General features: G+C 42.9%; 1 protein-coding gene across 4 annotated transcripts in view; it reads left to right on the top strand.

Moving 5' to 3' along the window:
* The first annotated feature begins 627 nt into the window (after positions 1-627).
* Positions 628-18,750, top strand: part of inpp5b (inositol polyphosphate-5-phosphatase B) — a 26,679-nt gene continuing 8,556 nt past the window's right edge. The window contains exons 1-10 of one of the 4 annotated variants that reach the window (XM_080541256.1): positions 628-706; positions 976-1,005; positions 1,407-1,517; positions 3,609-3,752; positions 9,701-9,797; positions 11,943-12,113; positions 12,821-12,922; positions 15,139-15,253; positions 16,993-17,109; positions 18,067-18,254. In XM_080541256.1, the coding sequence (XP_080397382.1) occupies positions 634-706; positions 976-1,005; positions 1,407-1,517; positions 3,609-3,752; positions 9,701-9,797; positions 11,943-12,113; positions 12,821-12,922; positions 15,139-15,253; positions 16,993-17,109; positions 18,067-18,254 (1,148 nt within the window). In that variant the 5' untranslated portion in view covers positions 628-633. Of the gene's footprint in view, positions 707-975; positions 1,006-1,406; positions 1,518-3,608; positions 3,753-5,182; positions 5,229-5,295; positions 5,311-9,700; positions 9,798-11,942; positions 12,114-12,820; positions 12,923-15,138; positions 15,254-16,992; positions 17,110-18,066; positions 18,255-18,750 lie in introns of those variants that run through there. The other 3 variants (XR_013937697.1, XM_080541254.1, XM_080541255.1) reach the window with 3 other exon arrangements.

The following is an 18,750-nucleotide window of genomic DNA, read 5'->3' as shown; positions in this document are numbered from 1 at the left end:
GTTTTTTCCCCAGAGGAGATGTAACATGTTAAGATAACTATCTACTGTAGCCTACTCTGAATCCAGTAGTATACACTCTGTATAAAAGTATGTAATTTCCTTAATCAGACTAAACATGCCGTTCAATGTCTTGTCCTTGTGGACAATGTCTCTGAAAGCAGACTATTGGGTTTGGTGGAGTGCACTAAGGAACATGCGTGAGTTTGTTTATTAACTTCAGTAATATAGTATTTTAATAATCATAACATACATGTTACATACATAACATAAGTTAGTATCATAAATAGTTCTAGAAATGAAGGCCTATACTTTTCTATAGTTGTTTTATGCTATTTTAGATATCAGGTAAGATAAGTACTGTGGAAGGAAAATGCTCTATTATTACAGGGAGGGAGAGAGGGAGAAGGGAGGGAGAGAAGGAGAGAGAGAGGGAGAGGAGAGAGAGAGATAGAGAGGGAGGGAGGGAGGGAGAGGAGAGAGAAAGAAAGGGAGGGAGAGGACAGAGAGAGAGAGATCTCTATCCTTCTCCTGCTTGATTTAGGACAGTTCGTTTCTGGCACATCAGAGTACTAAAACGAACACTAAAGTTCCACCCGTGTCTCCTGTAGGCTTTTTGTCTTCACCCATAGAAGAATGGCGATCACTGGTGAAGATGTTACACTGGACGACATATTCCCCATCTCCTGTGACTTCTCTGTCGTGGAGGGTAAGGCTTTCCTCCTTAACTTACATTTGATGTGAATTACCCAATAGAGACCACACATTTAGAAACTAGTTTCCATATTTACTCTGATAAATAGATACAGGCAATGTGATTTTGGTTGATACTATAGTTGATAGGTCACTACAGTCATACATTGCAACATCAGCGTCCTTGGGTTTTTGAAAGGCGCTATATCAATTAAAGTTATAATTATTATTATTAACATTAACATACACTATGCTAATTGATGGCTTAAATTGCTATTCCCTTAGTGTCCTCGGCAGATGAACTTGCTGTTGTTGGTGAGTTTTATTTTGTTTTCTTTGCCAGTTTTACTCTAGCTTTTTTGTTTTTGTATCATTGAGGCACACTTGTACTTCTTTGTGACGTTAGAATTATAAGGTTCTATCTCCATTTTTGGTCAAAATTGAGTTTTTTTTTTACATAATCTGATCCATTAGGTGTTTATTAATGCCTATGTGGTGTTATTTTTTAAATGTTGAAATTTTTGAGTTAGTAATTCATAAAATACAAAGGTTCCATCTCACAAAACATAATGGAATGTAAAAACGTTGACGCTCAATATCTCTGAACTACCCTAAACGGAGATAGAACCTTATCATTCTAAGCTCACGTCTAGCTTTTTTTTTTTGTATCATTGAGGCACACTTGTACTTACTAGTGCACTGCTGTTCTGTCCCAGGCGCTGACACCAGAGTGAGGGTGACCTTCCAGGAGGAGGAGCTGGATCTGAGGCTTCCCTTTGGCTCTCACTCACGCCTCTTCCTCAGCGAGGTCAACAGGGCCTGGAGTGGTAAGGCTGCTCTCTGTACCTCTGATGTCAGATTCAGATTCAGATAACGTTTATTGCCATTATGCATACACATATAGGAATTTGTTTTGGCATTACAGTAGGTGCGTTTATGCTTTTTTCACATGTATACATGAACAAGAACAAATGCAAAAACAGGACAACACAGGACAGACAACAGTGCACTGGATAGTGCTATATATATATATAAAGTGCAGTGCAGAGTTTTTCAATGGGTCCAGTGCATATTCAGTCCTGGGCAGACTTGGGGGCGGGGGGGAGGGGGAAGCCAGAGTCATTTAGCAGCCTGGCGGCTGAGAGGAAAAAACTGAGCCTGTGGCCTTTACAGCTTTAGGCAGCCCAGCCTTCTCCCTGAGGGAAGCAGGGTGAGGAGGCCGTGATGTCCCCATCATCACTCCATCACACATGCAGTTTTACCTGCTCATCCAGTTATCCATGGAGATTCTGTTGGTGATTGAAGATCAATGTGATTGGACACATCGCTTTATCAGTTCAACCATAAGTCAATGTATGAGAAGAGCTGTATCAATACCAGTGGATCTTTAAACGACAGGTGTTTTTTTTGTACACAACTCAAGATAACACATGTCTGATACAGTTTTCTATACTTTTATTGAGCCACTTGAATTTCCAGAAAGTTGATTTTATTTCATAATCTATTTGAAAAGGAGATGAGTTTGATTATTGTAGACACAGACACTGTAGACAGTATCTCAGTAGGTAACCTGCTCGGCAAGTCAGGTGCTGTTTTGTTGATTTGTTGATTTGCCTAACATGTGATAAGAAAGCTCCCACAGTATGTACTGTATGTGCATTTCTACTGACATTATACCCAGCTCTTTTATCATCAGAGTTTTCAACAAAATGACTACTGAGTATCCCCAGTATTTTTCGTTTTCAGCTTACAATAAATAAATTTAAAAAGCATACTTAAGCTTTGTGAAGGAACATCTGTTGTAATAACCACAAATGACACACAGAGGAAAACCAATTCCAACTTCATCTATCAGTCAACAGCCAAATGTGACGCACACTTGACTAGGAATGTAAAAGAGAGGGGTCAGAGAGAGAGAGAGAGAGAGAGAGAGAGAGAGAGAGAGAGAGAGAGAGAGAGACAGAGAGAGAGAGAGAGAGAGAGAGAGAGAGAGAGAGAGAGAGAGAGAGAGAGAAGGAAATGAGATTGGGGAGGAAGGGCGGAGTCTTGTGTTGTGTGCTCTTGATGTCAGTAACTTTCTCTTGCTAAGCATTTGTAACAATGTCCTCAACTCTGGTTAGTAGGGTGAAGGGGGTTGATTTACTACTTTCCTCCTATTTAATTATTTTTAAATGATTTATTTTGTAAACTTCTTACTTTGCCTATTCATCTGCTGGGTGAGCCACTGGAAGCACTGAGTCTATTCTGTTATGGATGTGCCATTTCTGACATTGCCTCACTACTTTACACAAAGGAGATCTGAGCTTTAAGATGGAGGTGTACTGCTGCTGATAGTCACAGTTGTTTGGTTCTGGAAGACGGGCCACACTGACTTTGTACTGTCAGGGAGAACAGTGATGGAAAGTGTTGGTAACCTAGAGGATGTTGTTGTTACCAGGAAGAATGTGAGAAACTTTCAAGGTAAGCTGAGGCTAAACTGATATCCTGTTGTCATAGATGTGTGGTCTCCTTGAAAGGAATATATAGAGGCATGTATTTTGATGTGGTTTCACATCAAAACATAGCTCAGTGTGGTGCAAATGTATGCACCAGAGGGAAGTAAGTGTGTGTGTGTGTGTGTGTGTGTGTGTGTGTGTGTCTGTGTGTGTGTGTGTGTGTGTGTGTGTGTGTGTGTGTGTCTGTGTGTGTGTGTGTGTGTGTATGTGTGTGTGTGTGTGTGTGTGTGTGCATGCATGTGCAGGTGTATGTGTTTTCATGAAAAAAGTTTCTCCATTTTTGATGAAATAAGCAAACAAGCAGCAACACAAAAGCTAACGAGAAAGTGCATCGATGTTGTCAGTCACCTGCCTGTAGGTTTGAGTGCTTGCGCACACATCATTTACATGTTTGTCTATTCCTCTTGTTATTTTTTTTTGAAGTTTGCAAATCTCCTGCCGAAACGAGGAAGTTTGAGTGGCTCAACAAGTACCGTCGTAAAACCCCCAGAGGCCAAGGAGCAGTCAAACAGACCTTCGCTCCCTCAGGAGCGACACTCACCAAGATTAGGTCAGATAAGAAAACAGGTAAGCCCTCTTCATGTCTCTCTCAATGGTGGAACATGCTTCATCTAGCCATGACTCAGGTGTCCCCGCCTCCAAAGTGACATCATGAGATCCTGTTATTCCTAATGGGTGTGTGACATGTCTCTCTTTTTAATTTGACATAATAAACATTGGGATAGTGGCAAAAAAATCCTTCTGGATGCAATTTCACAACATTGCTGTCGTCACTATAGGCCTGCTGGTATCTCACTGTAGAAGTGAATGAATGAATGAATGAATGAATGAATGGTCTTTATTGTCATTGCTATAGTACAGGTACCAAACAACGAAATTTGGGAGGGCAAATGTGCCTCTGTCTGCACCCCATGACAATGCCCAAGTGCCCAAACCATTACACCTATACTACCTTATCATGAATGCTATGACCATTTCCTTATACAGCCATAGCCTCCTAAGAAAAAAAGGTTTTGACATTCAGCAACATTTTTGAACCTTTTTTTAAATTTTTTATTTATCATGTCCCTTGTAGTGGACGTCGGGTCTTGGTCACAGAATGTAATGATGTAATGTAATGATTGCATTCATTAATGTGGATTTCTGTTCAAATTCTTTTAATTTCATGAACATTTTCATGAACATTGTGGGACTGGAAATTGGTTAAAACAGAAGGTAGTAAGTCCTGTTGTCCCATACAGAGGTCAGGACATTGAATAAAAGTGATGTTATGTTTTGTTGAAACAGTTAAAATGACAGTATTATATTTCTGAAATCTTGCTAAATTGAAGTTAAGACTCTCATATTGAAGGAACAACTTGATTTATTAGCAGAAGAAATAGAATATCTGCTAAAAGAATGATCACTTACCTCCCTTGTTGCCATAAAATATGGAAAATGGGATTACAAGACATTTTGAAAAAAAAAGTCCATGTGCTCTGTTAACCCCCCCCCCCCCCACACACACACACACACACACACACACACACACACACACACACACACACACACACACACACACACACACACACACACACACACACACACACACACACACACACACACACACACACCCACAAGTGTGGCATCACTAGAAAGCCCAGGATGTCCTCTGTACAGGACAGTAGGACTCAAATAGAATAACATAACATCTAACATATTGTGTAATTAATTGGTTATTATATCAGAGTGTTATCATAACATACCACTGGGTTATCTATGTTTGCGTGGTTGATTGCTTTAGTCTGTCTGTGGCAGCCCGTTTGTCACTGCGCTTGCTTGGGGGTGCGTCGGGCGTTCGTAAACACGCTCCGGAAATCTGATCAGCACTCGGGTAGTGCCTCTCGTCCAATCACATGTCTCGGTCGCTCTGTGACGTTGAACCCAGTTATCTCAGAGAGGAATTTACGAACGTGAACAGGTCCTTGGACGTTGAGCACAGCATTGCACAGAATGCGTTGGAGCAGCGCAGGGAGATGTCTAGAGTGATCAGAGAGACTTCTGGTAGGGGGGAAATAATTCATTATATTTGTTTGTTGTTTGTCCTTGAGATCAATCGGACTGGTACATCGCTCAGCTTAGTGAGGTCTGTCTGAAACTTCAACTTTCTTTCTTAGCTAAGCGTTTAACAGAGGCATGCTTTGTTGTTGATCTTCTGGCTAGCCTGCTAGCTTTGCCCTGTGTGCACTGATTGATCTGGTGTGTAAGCTAAGCTAAGGGATACTGATGTGAAAGTCTGAGTCCAATGTTTGTTTTGGTTTGACAAAACGCCTCTGGCTCCTTCATGTCTCAACGTGAGCTAGATAACGTTAGCTGAGTTAGCTGTCTGTCTTAGCCGCAGATAGGTCTTCTGATTGATATGTTCACTTCACTTCTTGAAGCTGATGAGCCTCTATAACTATTATAGTTGTCTCTAACTTAACTAAGCATAATTATTGCTAAACTGGCTGCCAACTGTAGACAGACGGCAGTACTGTGCATTGAACACACAGTGGTAAACACGTTAATCTCACTGCATTGGTCAAGTGCAAAACATTCTAATGTTCTAACGTTCTAATGTTCTAACATTCTAATGTTCTAACGTTCTAATGTTCTAACGTTCTAATGTTCTAACATTCTAATGTTCTAACGTTCTAATGTTCTAACATTCTAATGTTCTAACGTTCTAACATTCTAATGTTCTAACATTCTAATGTTCTAACATTCTAATGGTCTAACATTCTAATGTTTTAACATTCTAATGTTCTAACGTTCTAATGTTCTAACACTCTAATGTTCTAACTTTCTAATGTTCTAATGTTCTAACGTTCTAATGTTCTAACGTTCTAATGTTCTAACATTCTAATGCTCTAACATTCTAAGTGCATTCTAAAATGCTTTACACACGTTCTGATGTGATATAGCCTATTAGGCAGATGGGTTTTCAGATGTATGTGACAGACAACTCGTATTTAGAAATCAGTAAGCTAATCAGTAAGGCCATTACTATGCATTGGCACTTGTCCATTTGTAAGTTAAGACATGTAGCTAACTAACTTGTCTGTGACCGTCCAGTATTGTATAGAAGAATAGAATAGAATAGACTTTATTGTCCTTGTACAGTTGCCTATACAATGAAACTGTATCAAACTGAACTGTATCAGATACAGTGAGTGTAGCTAGTACCCGGTGGTTATGCAATGCTGAACTTTGTGATGAGCACGCAGGCTAGGCTTATAGTAAAGTGGTTCTGACTCATACGTTGTCTTATCTTTTGAGATAAATACTGTATTTAAAACAGGCATGATGGCTCTTGTGGTTCTTTATTTGTAGACTGCAGGACCTCATAGGACAGCTGGAAGCCAGACGCTGACCAGACAGAATTATAATGCAGGACTATGAGGCAAGGTTCTGTTGGCCCAATCATTAGTCTGATCTGTCTTCTGACTAAAGGTTATAGCCTAATGCGCCGCAGTGATTGATTAGCCGCTTTATTAAATTCCTTACAGAATTCGATCGTGCGCTGTAACTTTAATAATAATAATACATTAGACTTATATAGCGCTTTTCTAGACACTCAAAGATGCTTTACAAACTGAGAAGATCGAGTAGTAATAATAAAAAGAAACAAAAGATAAATAAAAGAAAGTATAGGGGCCTAGTTAAGGTAGTGCTGGGGACACATGGGAAGGGGAGGGGGAGAGGGTTAACTGGTGAAGGCGAGCTTGAAGAGGTGGGTTTTGAGGGCCTGTTTAACTGTTGGGAGGGTGTTGGCATGTGGATGTAAGTATCAGTACCAGTCAACTTTGCCCCGTAAGTGGATAGTATGCGTAAGGGCCACACAGGAATGTAAAACATGCGGTGATCTTGCCTACTGGTAATGAGACAATGTATAGGCTAGCTTGTATTCTCCTTTTTGTGGACAGATGGTTTGCTGAAACACTTCATCTTTCTTTGGAAATAGATCCAAACGAGTAAGGTTTAGTCTTACTTTGTTTAGTAGAACTTTTGATAACATCTTCAGATTCAGATTCAGATAACGTTTATTGCCATTATGCATACACATATAGGAATTTGCTTTGGCGTAACAGTAGGTGCGTTTATGCTTTTTTCACATGTATACATGAACAAAACAAATGCAAAAAACAGGACAACACAGGACAGACAACAGTGCTTTTGGATAGTGCTATATACTGTATATATAAAGTGCAGTGCAGAGTTTTTCAACTCTCTTTTCTTGGCTTATAGCTTGGAGCACAAGTATGTGGGGATTTATGAAGGTCCATTTGACCTTGTGACAGGGTATCAGCAGTGCATTATGTCACAGAACTATTCAGTTTTCCTCGAGATCACTTGTGCATGCTACACTACAGCCCAGGCCTCCTCCTCCTCCTACCATTGGCCTCTCATGGCTCGCTGGGAGTTTCCCCCTCGCAGGGCGCAGTCCTTGTTCCCATTTCCTGTGCTTCCAGGGCCCCTGCTTGACCCAGTGGGAATATGCCCTGTGGTGTTTCTGTTTACCCAGAACACTGTGCTTTCTTCTGGGTATACAGGAGTCCTCTCTCTCCCTTGGATGGTGGTTTCAAAAAACAAGTGATTCCATCTTTATCTTAGTATGTTTTAGATTTATCTTAGTATGTTTTGCTAGGTGAGGCCTGTTTTAGGCTAATGTGTGCTGTTGGATTGGGCCTACTAGGCCTACATACATTTCATCATGTGTCATTGCACAACAGTATGTTGACTTCCTCTGGTATTGTTTTGCAATGTCTTTTGACTGGAAGATATAGGCTACAACCATATAGGCTACCTGAGACGGTAAGGTAGGTACTGCAACCTGATGTTAAATACTCTTCATGATTAGGCTAGGTAGGCCTAGCCTACATTGCAATGCCTCAACTAGGCTAAGCTATATTTCTCCTGACACAGGCTGAGCTAAGTCATCTCTACAGACACATTTCCACATTGTGCAGACAATAGTTGTGTTTCTGTTCTATAACAGTATTGTTTCCTGAAATGTATACAACCTTATTATTCTAGAGAAGCAACTGCTCTATTCCCTCTCTCACCTATCATCCCTGCCCTTGCGCTAACTCTGCATCCTAACGCAGTGCCTTCGGGAAAGTATTCAGACCCTTTCACTTTTTCACATTTTGTTGTGTCATAGACTCAATTTAACATGGCGGCAAATTCTTTCAATTGAATCCGTTATAAATTGAGTCTAACACAACAAAAGGCAATGTATAGGCTACTGTGTTTTGCATGCGTCTACGTTGCTGTGAGCTACAGAGGTTGTCCTGATATGATCTGTCAGATGGCACAGCAAGACAATACGATGACAGCGGATGGAACTACGCTGCACACACACCTCTGTGATAGAGACAGAGCATCCGTTGATGTGCTCCTCGACAGCCTAGAGACACACATAGTTGACGGATGCCTATGATTAGGACACACAAAAGGATTATAGTTTGAGAGATGCTGTTTTTTCACTTTGATGCTAGCCACAGGCTAAAGTTAGGATGCGGTGTCATAATGGACAATTAACATCTCTCAAACAAACAGCCCCTCTTGCAGGTTCAGTTCTGTTCTGTTCTGTTCTGTTCTGTTCTGTTCTGTTCTGTTGATTCCCCCATTTCTCTGTGCAGCTGTGGAAACCCCACAGAAAAAAAGAAAAGACATAAAACAACGACCTCAAGATCAGTTACAGCTGACAGTTTTACACCGGACTTACTGGTTTCAGCAACATAACGATACTTCTTCCAAACCAATTTCCTCTTTAATACACGTGCCCTTTCTCTTCATAGGGGGGGGGGGGGGGCTGACAGTTTCTTCTGCCAAACAGGAGGAGACATTGGCCATGTTGTCTCAGCCTGTGACTCCCAACCATTGATTGTCAATGTAAACCCATGCTTTGTAGACTAGACAGCCCCATTCTCTCTCTCTCTCTCTCTCTCTCTCTCTCTCTCTCTCTCTCTCTCTCTCTCTCTCTCTCTCTCTCTCTCTCTCTCTCTTGCTGTCCCTCTCCCTCTTCCCCCCTCTCTCTCTCTCTCTCTCTCTCTCTCTCTCTCTCTCTCTCTCTCTCTCTCTGTCTCTCTTGCTGTCCCTCTCCCTCTTCCCCTCTCTCTCTCTTTCTCTCTCCAGGCAGCTACCCCCTCTCTCTCTCTCTCTCCCTCTCTCTTTCTTCAGCTAGCCCCCTCTCTTTCTCTCTCTCCCTCTCCCTTTCCCTCTCTCTCACACACACACACACAGTTGTTCCTGTTCGCTCACAGCCCCATTCTATTTTCCATGAAAAACCGACCCTAATCGATATCGCTATGACTTGTGTGGGCCTAATCTTGTTGGGCACGAGCTCCATTTGATTCTTCACACAGGCGAAGCATCTGCATAGCTAGAGCCGTCCGATTGGTGTCGGGCAGTCGGCACGTCGTGGCTCTGTCTACCTCATTAGAATGAGCTCTCTGACTTCTCTTTTTCTCTCCCTCTCTTCCTCCAAACAGGGAAGTCATTGACCGCTGACAGCAAAGGACCCGTCGAGGAGGACAAGAGGGCCACCAGTGGAGTGAAGCAGCTCAAAGGGGACTTGAGTCCAGAGACGTGAGTACTAAGGAGGCAGGGAGAAAAGAGGGCAAGGGTAGGCTGGTGGAGGTAGAAATCAGAGGACAGGGCTCATTGTAATAAACGGAATACATTTCACACCATTCCTCATTCCATTCCTTGCATCACAATAGAATGTAATCAATGGAACACATTTGATACCATACCTCATTCCATTCCATGGATTCCATACAATGAGCCCTTCATCCAATCTCTGCCTCCACTTGAAGGGCCCCTAACCTTACTGGAGACCCTCTCAGACGGAGTGTGCTAGATAAGATGGTGCCTGAAGGGTAAAAGGGGCTAGCCAGCCATATTGGATTTCTCCCCCCGCCTCCATAAACCCCATATATACCCTATTGGTTACATTGAAATGGAGCCTCGCTCTGCATAGCTGGAGAGAGTTAGACCACTTGGCCAATCAGGCTTCTCTGACTAGTAGAAACATGGCTGTGTGTGTTTATTTATTTTGTTTATTTATTTTGGTAAATGTTCAAACAACAAACATCTAGACGTCACAACAAGGACAGATATTAAGGGGGAAAAAATAACTCCATAAAGTAGAAAGTAAGAAAAATAAAGTAATTAAAAGACAAAACACAACAGCAAACTAACAAGACAATAAACAACAGCAAAGAGACAAAAACTAAAATAAAACAAAAAGTTTCATATGCCAATAAACAAAAATGTGTGTGCAATGAGGGAAGTCTCAAATAGTGTAATGGATTCTCTTCCATAAAAGATATGAAGGAAGAAGATATGTGTGTGTCTTTCATAACATTGATCTAGTAGTCATATGTTCCATAAACATTGTGAATGAAGGACAAAATGCTCCCAGCACAGATCAAGCTGAAAAGGAAATGTCGGCCGACTGACTGATCTGTAACTAAAGAAATGAGCAAACGTGACAGCAGCTGGTGAAACTGGGAACAGGTCACCAAACAACGAACCGTTCAGACTTTTATTCAGAAAAATACAAGGGGTTTTCCTACAAACCCCTAAATAAAATGGTCATTTGCATAGCCCCCCCCTTCCTAGCTGTTCCTGTACCCTCTCAAAACCTTTTTGACCTCTGGTTAACCCTCTTCCCATTCCAAGGCGTTATAACTGTTTACTTAGCTGGCCATCATAAACACTGATTACCTCTGTTGCCCCAAGCTCCCAGACCTCCCATGATCTTCCCAGTACTTGCTGCAAAGGTGGGGGGGGGGCATCTTACACAAACCATTCACTCCTGACACACAAATGGTGCCAGTCAATCTCCCACCAAGTATTCCCAAACCTTCCAACTTTACTTTAGCTGGCCGGCAGCATCATGAACATGTCTTACCTCCTGGGGGGCTATGAGGGTTTTAGGTTACCGGCATCCCCCCCACCACGCACACATATTTTAACACAATCATAAGAACACTCATACACCATATTGACACACACATATTTTAACACAATTTAGACAAATAATCTACCGTACTAACTACCTGTAGAGGACACCAGCTGCTGTCACAAATGAACTTGATGCAAACACTCTGATACAGTCGATGCAGTTCTAGTCAGGGTTCCCACGGGTCCTTGAAATCCTTGAAAGTTTGTGAATTTGAGGGGAAAAAATCAAGGCCTTAAAAGTTTTTGAAAATAGACATGGGTCATTGAAAGTGCTTGAATTCCCCTCTCTCTCTCTCTTTAAAAAATAAATAATATATGTAATATTTTTTAACGTAATTATAGTAGATAAGTCTCTTTATTGCTATACATAACACAGTAACTTTACACATATTTCACAATATATTGTTTTGCTGTGCTGTGGTAGAGAAGGCAAGAGACCATCTAGTGTTCTACACATTCAAGCCTCTCTTTTTAATTGTTGTCTGCAAGCGGATAGTTCCTATTATATAAATTCTCATCTGAATCTGTCTCAAACTATGCCGTGTTGGGTCCTTGAATTTGAGGGAATTGAGTCTTGAAAGTCCTTGAAAGGTGCTTGAATGTGATGTTTCAGAAGGTGTGGGAACCCTGGCTAGTCCTTTCCGTGCCAACCGAGATAGAAGCTAGAAGGCCTTGGTTGTAGATACTAATAGTGAACTGTTTAGAACTTTTCTATTTTGGTGTCTGACGCCCCTGTCCTCCTTCCCCTCCTGTGGCCTCCAGCCAGGGGAAAGTGACACGTGGGGACAGGGATGACCTGGTGCGAGCTTCCAGTCACACCCTGTCCAACAAAGCCCAGATGCTGGCCATGCCACAGTTCGGCCTGCGCGACAGCTACATCAAGTTTGAGCTCGCGAAGAAAGAGGAGCTATACACCTACACGGAGAACTTCAGGTAACACCACCCCCTCTCTCAACTTGTCCCTGTCCAAAGTCTGCGCAGATTGTGTTGTACTGTGTGCTGCTTTACAATGGAGCTTTCAGTTCAGTCCTTTATTTGTATCGAATGACTACCATGTCAGCCACTTTCTAGATGTCTTAGTTACAGTATCGACACTTTCTGCAGCGGAGAGAATGTCGATCTCGAGGTGTGAACATAATGTGGTTCTTACAAGTGTAACTGACATGGTAGTAGTTAATTTCCTTGTTGAAAGGAGAATGACTATTGAATTACTACAATGCCAACCTAAGTGAATGTATTTCTGTCACAGGTCATAAGAGACAGAGGTTTTTATAGGTGAAAACATTGTCAACCCACTGAACATAATGGTAACAGGTGCTTTATATGCTCCTACAGTGCCCTCTGCTGGTGGTCACATACACATATGTGATACCCATTTAGAGAGACCAGACCATATTTGTTTATATTTTCCATATCTTCAACACTACTGCAGTATTTATGTCTCGCTGTCCAATTCAACTACAGAGGGGGTTCGCAAAAGTCATAGAGACCTTGTCTCTGTCAAACACCCTCCTAGTACGCAGGATACGCCCATATTAGGCAGTGTTAGTATTTGCACCCACTTCAACTGAATCCCTGATTGTCTGCCTCCTCCTCCACACTTGCTGCTCTATCTTTATTCTCTCTCTCTCTCTCTCCAGTTTTTTGCTAGGCACGTATAATGTCAACGGCCAAACGCCGAAGGAAAGCCTCCGTCCCTGGCTGGGCTCCACCTCCAGCCCTCCTGACATGTACTGCGTGGGGTAAGTCTCTACACCCCTGCGTTTTAAAATCACTTATCCGCCAAATCCATTGCCACACTCCTCGAATGAGTGAAGATGAAGATGAATTAAGTCATAGTCATCCTACTCTGAGTGGGAGGACATTGCTACCCACAACAGCAGCAACAGCCCAAACTACCGGGCCTTCATTTCAGTTTGTGCCTTGGGATGTTGGATGATGAATTCAGATTCAGATTCAAATAACGTTTATTGCCATTATGCTTGACACATATAGGAATTTGCTTTGGCGTTACAGTAAGTGCCTTTATGCTTTTTTCACATGTATACATGAACAAAAACAAATGCAAAACACAGGACAACACAGGACAGACAACAGTGCATTGAAGAACTCTAATCTGTAAACAAAACATTTTCAACTATAGGAGAGACGGTCAGTTTAAGAGAGAGGCATTGCGTGCTCTTGTCTTGTCTAGTTTCCAGGAGGTGAGGTCTGGAAAAATATTGACAAGGTCTTTAAAAAGTCTTAGAAAGGTATTGAAATTAACCTCAAGATTCCTGTATATACCCTGAGTAGGTAACATAGACACGGCTGTTCTAGTGTCAACTGTCACTTAGATCCAACTGTCACTTTCAAATTAACCTCAAGATTCCTGTATATACCCTGTTTCAGCGAGATGGCTTCACTGTATTCCAACCTCCTCCGGTGCTAGGTTGGCCTTTTGTTGCGTTAGTAGTTTTTGGGTACTTGTTTAGTGTAAATGGAAGCGAATCAAACATGATACGGGCACCAGTATTTGAAGTCTGTTAATCTTACTCTAAATATCTCTCTATATATTGTTGAGTATTGAAAATGGCATAGTGAGAAATTCAAATAATTATTTTAAGCATATAAACAGGCGTTTTTAGAGTGAGTTTGAGATTTATATTTGTTTTTTGGTGCACTATTATTATACCAAAATATATCATGGTTTTACAGTTTAAATGCTATTCCCCAGACATTTCAAAACGGATTTGACCTGCATACTATTTGCATCTAATACTATTTGTTGACCATGGTTGCAGAGTGTGTGTGGCACAGTGCCAATGATAATGCATTTAGAATGTTGATGTCAGCATTAATAAATGTATTCGAGGGGCGCTTAGGTGGCGTAGCGGGTTAAGCTTAGGTGGCGTAGCGGGTTAAGCTTAGGTGGCGTAGCGGGTTAAGCTTAGGTGGCGTAGCGGGTTAAGCTTAGGTGGCGTAGCGGGTTAAGCTTAGGTGGCGTAGCGGGTTAAGTTAAGCTTAGGTGGCGTAGCGGGTTAAGTTAAGCTCAGGTGGCGTAGCGGGTTAAGCTTAGGTGGCGTAGCGGGTTAAGTTAAGCTCAGGTGGCGTAGCGGGTTAAGCTTAGGTGGCGTAGCGGGTTAAGCTTAGGTGGCGTAGCGGGTTAAGCTTAGGTGGCGTAGCGGGTTAAGCTTAGGTGGCGTAGCGGGTTAAGCTTAGGTGGCGTAGCGGGTTAAGCTTAGGTGGCGTAGCGGGTTAAGCTTAGGTGGCGTAGCGGGTTAAGCTTAGGTGGCGTAGCGGGTTAAGCTTAGGTGGCGTAGCGGGTTAAGCTTAGGTGGCGTAGCGGGTTAAGCTTAGGTGGCGTAGCGGGTTAAGCTTAGGTGGCGTAGCGGGTTAAGCTTAGGTGGCGTAGCGGGTTAAGCTTAGGTGGCGTAGCGGGTTAAGCTTAGGTGGCGTAGCGGGTTAAGCTTAGGTGGCGTAGCGGGTTAAGCTTAGGTGGCGTAGCGGGTTAAGCTTAGGTGGCGTAGCGGGTTAAGCTTAGGTGGCGTAGCGGGTTAAGCTTAGGTGGCGTAGCGGGTTAAGCTTAGGTGGCGTAGCGGGTTAAGCTTAGGTGGCGTAGCGGGTTAAGCTTAGGTGGCGTAGCGGGTTAAGCTTAGGTGGCGTAGCGGGTTAAGCTTAGGTGGCGTAGCGGGTTAAGCTTAGGTGGCGTAGCGGGTTAAGCTTAGGTGGCGTAGCGGGTTAAGCTTAGGTGGCGTAGCGGGTTAAGCTTAGGTGGCGTAGCGGGTTAAGCTTAGGTGGCGTAGCGGGTTAAGCTTAGGTGGCGTAGCGGGTTAAGCTTAGGTGGCGTAGCGGGTTAAGCTTAGGTGGCGTAGCGGGTTAAGCTTAGGTGGCGTAGCGGGTTAAGCTTAGGTGGCGTAGCGGGTTAATACCCTGGTTTAAGAGAGAGGCATTGTGTTGTTTCTCTTGTCTTGTCTAGTTTCCAGGAGCTGGACCTGAGCAAGGAGGCCTTCTTCTTCAACGACACCCCCAAGGAGCCGGAGTGGATGAAGGCCGTGGCAGAGGGCCTGCACCCAGACGCCAAGTACGCCTTAGTAAGAACCTCCCCTCTCCTCTATGTTCACTCCTCCCCCCCCTGGACAGTATACCACCACAGTGTTGTGTGGGTCATCTGGGGATTTCTACTTTTGTGATATAGGCCTAGCCGTCGATTATTGAATCAACTCATGGACTCAGTCCTTCCTTGCGTCCAGACCTCTGAATTTGAGAATGGTTAGTGAAGTGAAGTGAAGTGAAACTTTATTTATATAGCACCTTTCGTACATGAATGCAATTCAAAGCGCTTTACAATAGAAACAATGATTGAAAACAAGATTACAGAATAGAACAATGATTGAAAACAAGATTACAGAGATGGGGGGGGGGGACACACACGAGACAACAGGAGGGGAGGGAGGGGTTACAGACACAAGACAAGACAACGGTGGTGTGGAGAGAGAGAGAGAGAGAGAGTGAAAAATGAGAGAGAGAGAGAGAGACAGAGAGAGAGAGAGAGAGAGAGAGAGAGAGCGAAAAATGCGACCGCCTACGACGAAGGACAGAGAGAGGGTTACACACAAAGCGGTCCCCCCCCCCACTTTCCTTGAAAAATCGCATCCCACTGCTGTTTACCAAAGAACGTGGCGGGGTGACCACTTTGTTGTTCCGATCCCAGATTGTCACTCTGGGCTGCAGATGAATCAAGAGATCTACTTATGGAGTTCATAGCCATTGCTTATTTTGACTATTGATACGTGTGTTTTTTCTCGTTATAGCTTATGTTCACTGCTACTATATGCAGTGTACCTCTGATCTTTCGCTTTTTTTATTCTCATCTACATTTAAGTACATTTGACTGAAGTAAATGAATCATCATAGCAAGAAAACGTAATCTCTGCTCGAGCCAGGGGCCATTGGCAGTCATAATGCAAGAAGAAGGAAGAATTACGTTTATTTATTTATTTTATTTTATTTTTAATTTCCCCTTTTTTAAATGTGCTGAGTAAAACCAAGCTGCATTCTCTCATCTGGTTCCTGTCCTCTTCAACGGTCACATGTCATTCATCAGTCCTCTGTCTCTGTGTGTATTTGGCACACCTAGTTGCTTCCAAATTGACATAACTCCCAAGAGTCTGTGAAATTGTTTGAAAATGTTTTACATGAATATATAAATGTTGTTTCAACACACCACTTCGGTCGATATCCTTGACAGGATTGCTTGTGAAACCAATTCACTGCTGTAGTATTGACTGAATTCTATCATATTTTTTTGCCTCTTAACTGCTTGCCCCGACATATCGTGAGCTTAGAATCTATCTCCGTTTAGGGCAGTTCAGAGATATTGAGCGTCAAAGTTTTTACATTCCATTATGTTTTGTGAGATGGTACCTTTGTATTTTATTAATTACTCAAAAATGTCAACATTTTAAAAATAACACCACACAGGCATTAATTAATAAACACCTAATGGATCAGATTATGTAAAAAACTAAATTTTGACAAAAATGGAGATAGAACCTTATAATTCTAACGTCACAATGTCTTTAATCAAATAAAATAAAAGAGATTGTGTAATCTGTAGAAAAGTTTAAGGGCTGGGGATCATTGCTATGTATTATCCTTTGGGTATAATCCACCTCAACTCCGATCTTGACCTCTCAGGTGCCTCCAGTGTGCTGCTGTGTCCCTGTGACCAGTATATCGATGCGCATGACCAGTGTATTGCTGTTTGTGTGACCGGTGTGTTGTGCATTGTGTGTGTGTGACCCCCTGTGTGTCTGTCCCTGTGCTGCAGGTCAAACTGGTGCGTCTGGTGGGGATCATGCTGCTGTTCTACGTGAAGAAGGAGCACGCAGAGCACATCTCTGAGGTGGAGGCCGAGACCGTGGGCACAGGCATCATGGGAAGGATGGTAAGCCACCCCTAAATAATTTATAATTTTGCCATTTAGCAGACGCTTTTAATCCAAAGGGACTTACAATTACGAATTACAGGGACATTCCCCCTGGAGTAACTGAGGGCTAAGTGTCTTACTCAAGGGCACACTAGTAGTGGTGTGGTTTCAGGCGGGATTTGAACTCACAACCTTCCGATCACAGGTCCAACTCACTATCCACTAGACCACCACTACCCCTAACTCATTAAGGCTCTAGTAGGAGTTGTACGTATCTGTGGCTCTTCAGACGACTGTGATCAGCTACCCAGAAGCCTTTGTAGTTTAAAAAAGAAGACTCGCTCGGCTAGTGTCCACAGTGAGCCTTTAGCTCCGTCTTTCACTTGGATAACAAGATATTATATCTACTGCACAATAAACAGCAGCAGGCAGCACCTTGAGATTAGTTTGTAAAAGAAACGATGATACCACTGTGTAAATGCATTATCCCATGAATCAAATTTAGGTAGTAAACTGTTATGTTCACCCACGTTCTGTAAGATGATAAGCTAAGCCCTAGACTGTTCCGAGAATGTTCTTGTAGTATATTTGCTTATGTCAGTTCACCTCACCTCAGAACTGCAGTCACTACCCATCTTCCGTCGTAGACTGAAGACCCATCTCTTCAGGTTACACCTTAACTGCTCCTCCTGAGACATTTTCTGCCCCTCAGCACTACGTCTCCTAAAGACACCCGCTTTCCCCTCTACTGTGTCCCTAAAAACTTCTATTGCCCCCCTTGTACTGTTTCTCCAGTGTAGGCCTGAGCTGGATTACTCTTCCTGCTACGACTGGTGGATTGATGATTCACATGCTTAGTATTCAAATGTATTGATTGTAAGTTGCTTTGGAATAAGGCGTCTGCTAAATGCCAAAAATGTATGTAAAATGTAAAATGTCATCCCTTGTGAAACCCCCCCCCCCCCCCCCTTCCAGGGAAACAAAGGCGCCGTGGCCATCCGCTTCCACTTCCACAACTCAGACATCTGCGTGGTGAACTCTCACCTGGCCGCCCACATAGAGGAGTACGAGAGGCGTAACCAGGACTACAAGGACATCTGCAGCAGGCTACTGTTCCACCAGCTGGATCCGGCGCTGCCCGCACACACCATCATGAAGCACAGGTACGTGGCCTGGGGTGGTCCAGTGGTCTACAGTGCACACATGCCCATGTCGGCATGGGTTCGAATCCGGCCCATGGCTCACTGACATGCCCTCTCTCCCTTCTTCTCCTTACTTTCCTGTCTGTCTTCACTATACCTGTCCAATATTATTATTTTTTTTAAATGAAGCAAAGGTACGTGACGCTTTTGGTATAAAGACGATGTGACCCATTACAGATTTAGTGGTTCATCATCAATTTAATTCTAATTTACCATTTAGCCAGACGCTTTTAATCCAAAGCGATTTACAATTCGAGGTTACAGGGACATTCTCCCTGGAGTAATTTAGGGCTAAGTGCCTTACTCAAGACCCTAGACCACCACTACTCTACCATCCTACATGTCTTACCAAGGCAACCTGCCCATTGCTCAAGGGCGCCAGTGTTTTTCTCACCACAGGATGGGATTCATTTTGCATTCACCTTTGATCACATAATCTGGGATTCTTGGCCAATTT

Source organism: Nansenia antarctica (genome assembly GCF_963989245.1).
Source record: "Nansenia antarctica genome assembly, chromosome: 10".
In the NCBI taxonomy this organism is placed as follows: domain Eukaryota; kingdom Metazoa; phylum Chordata; class Actinopteri; order Argentiniformes; family Microstomatidae; genus Nansenia; species Nansenia antarctica.
The sequence above is the reverse complement of the archived record's forward strand: the minus strand, read 5'-3'. Positions and strand labels throughout refer to the sequence as shown.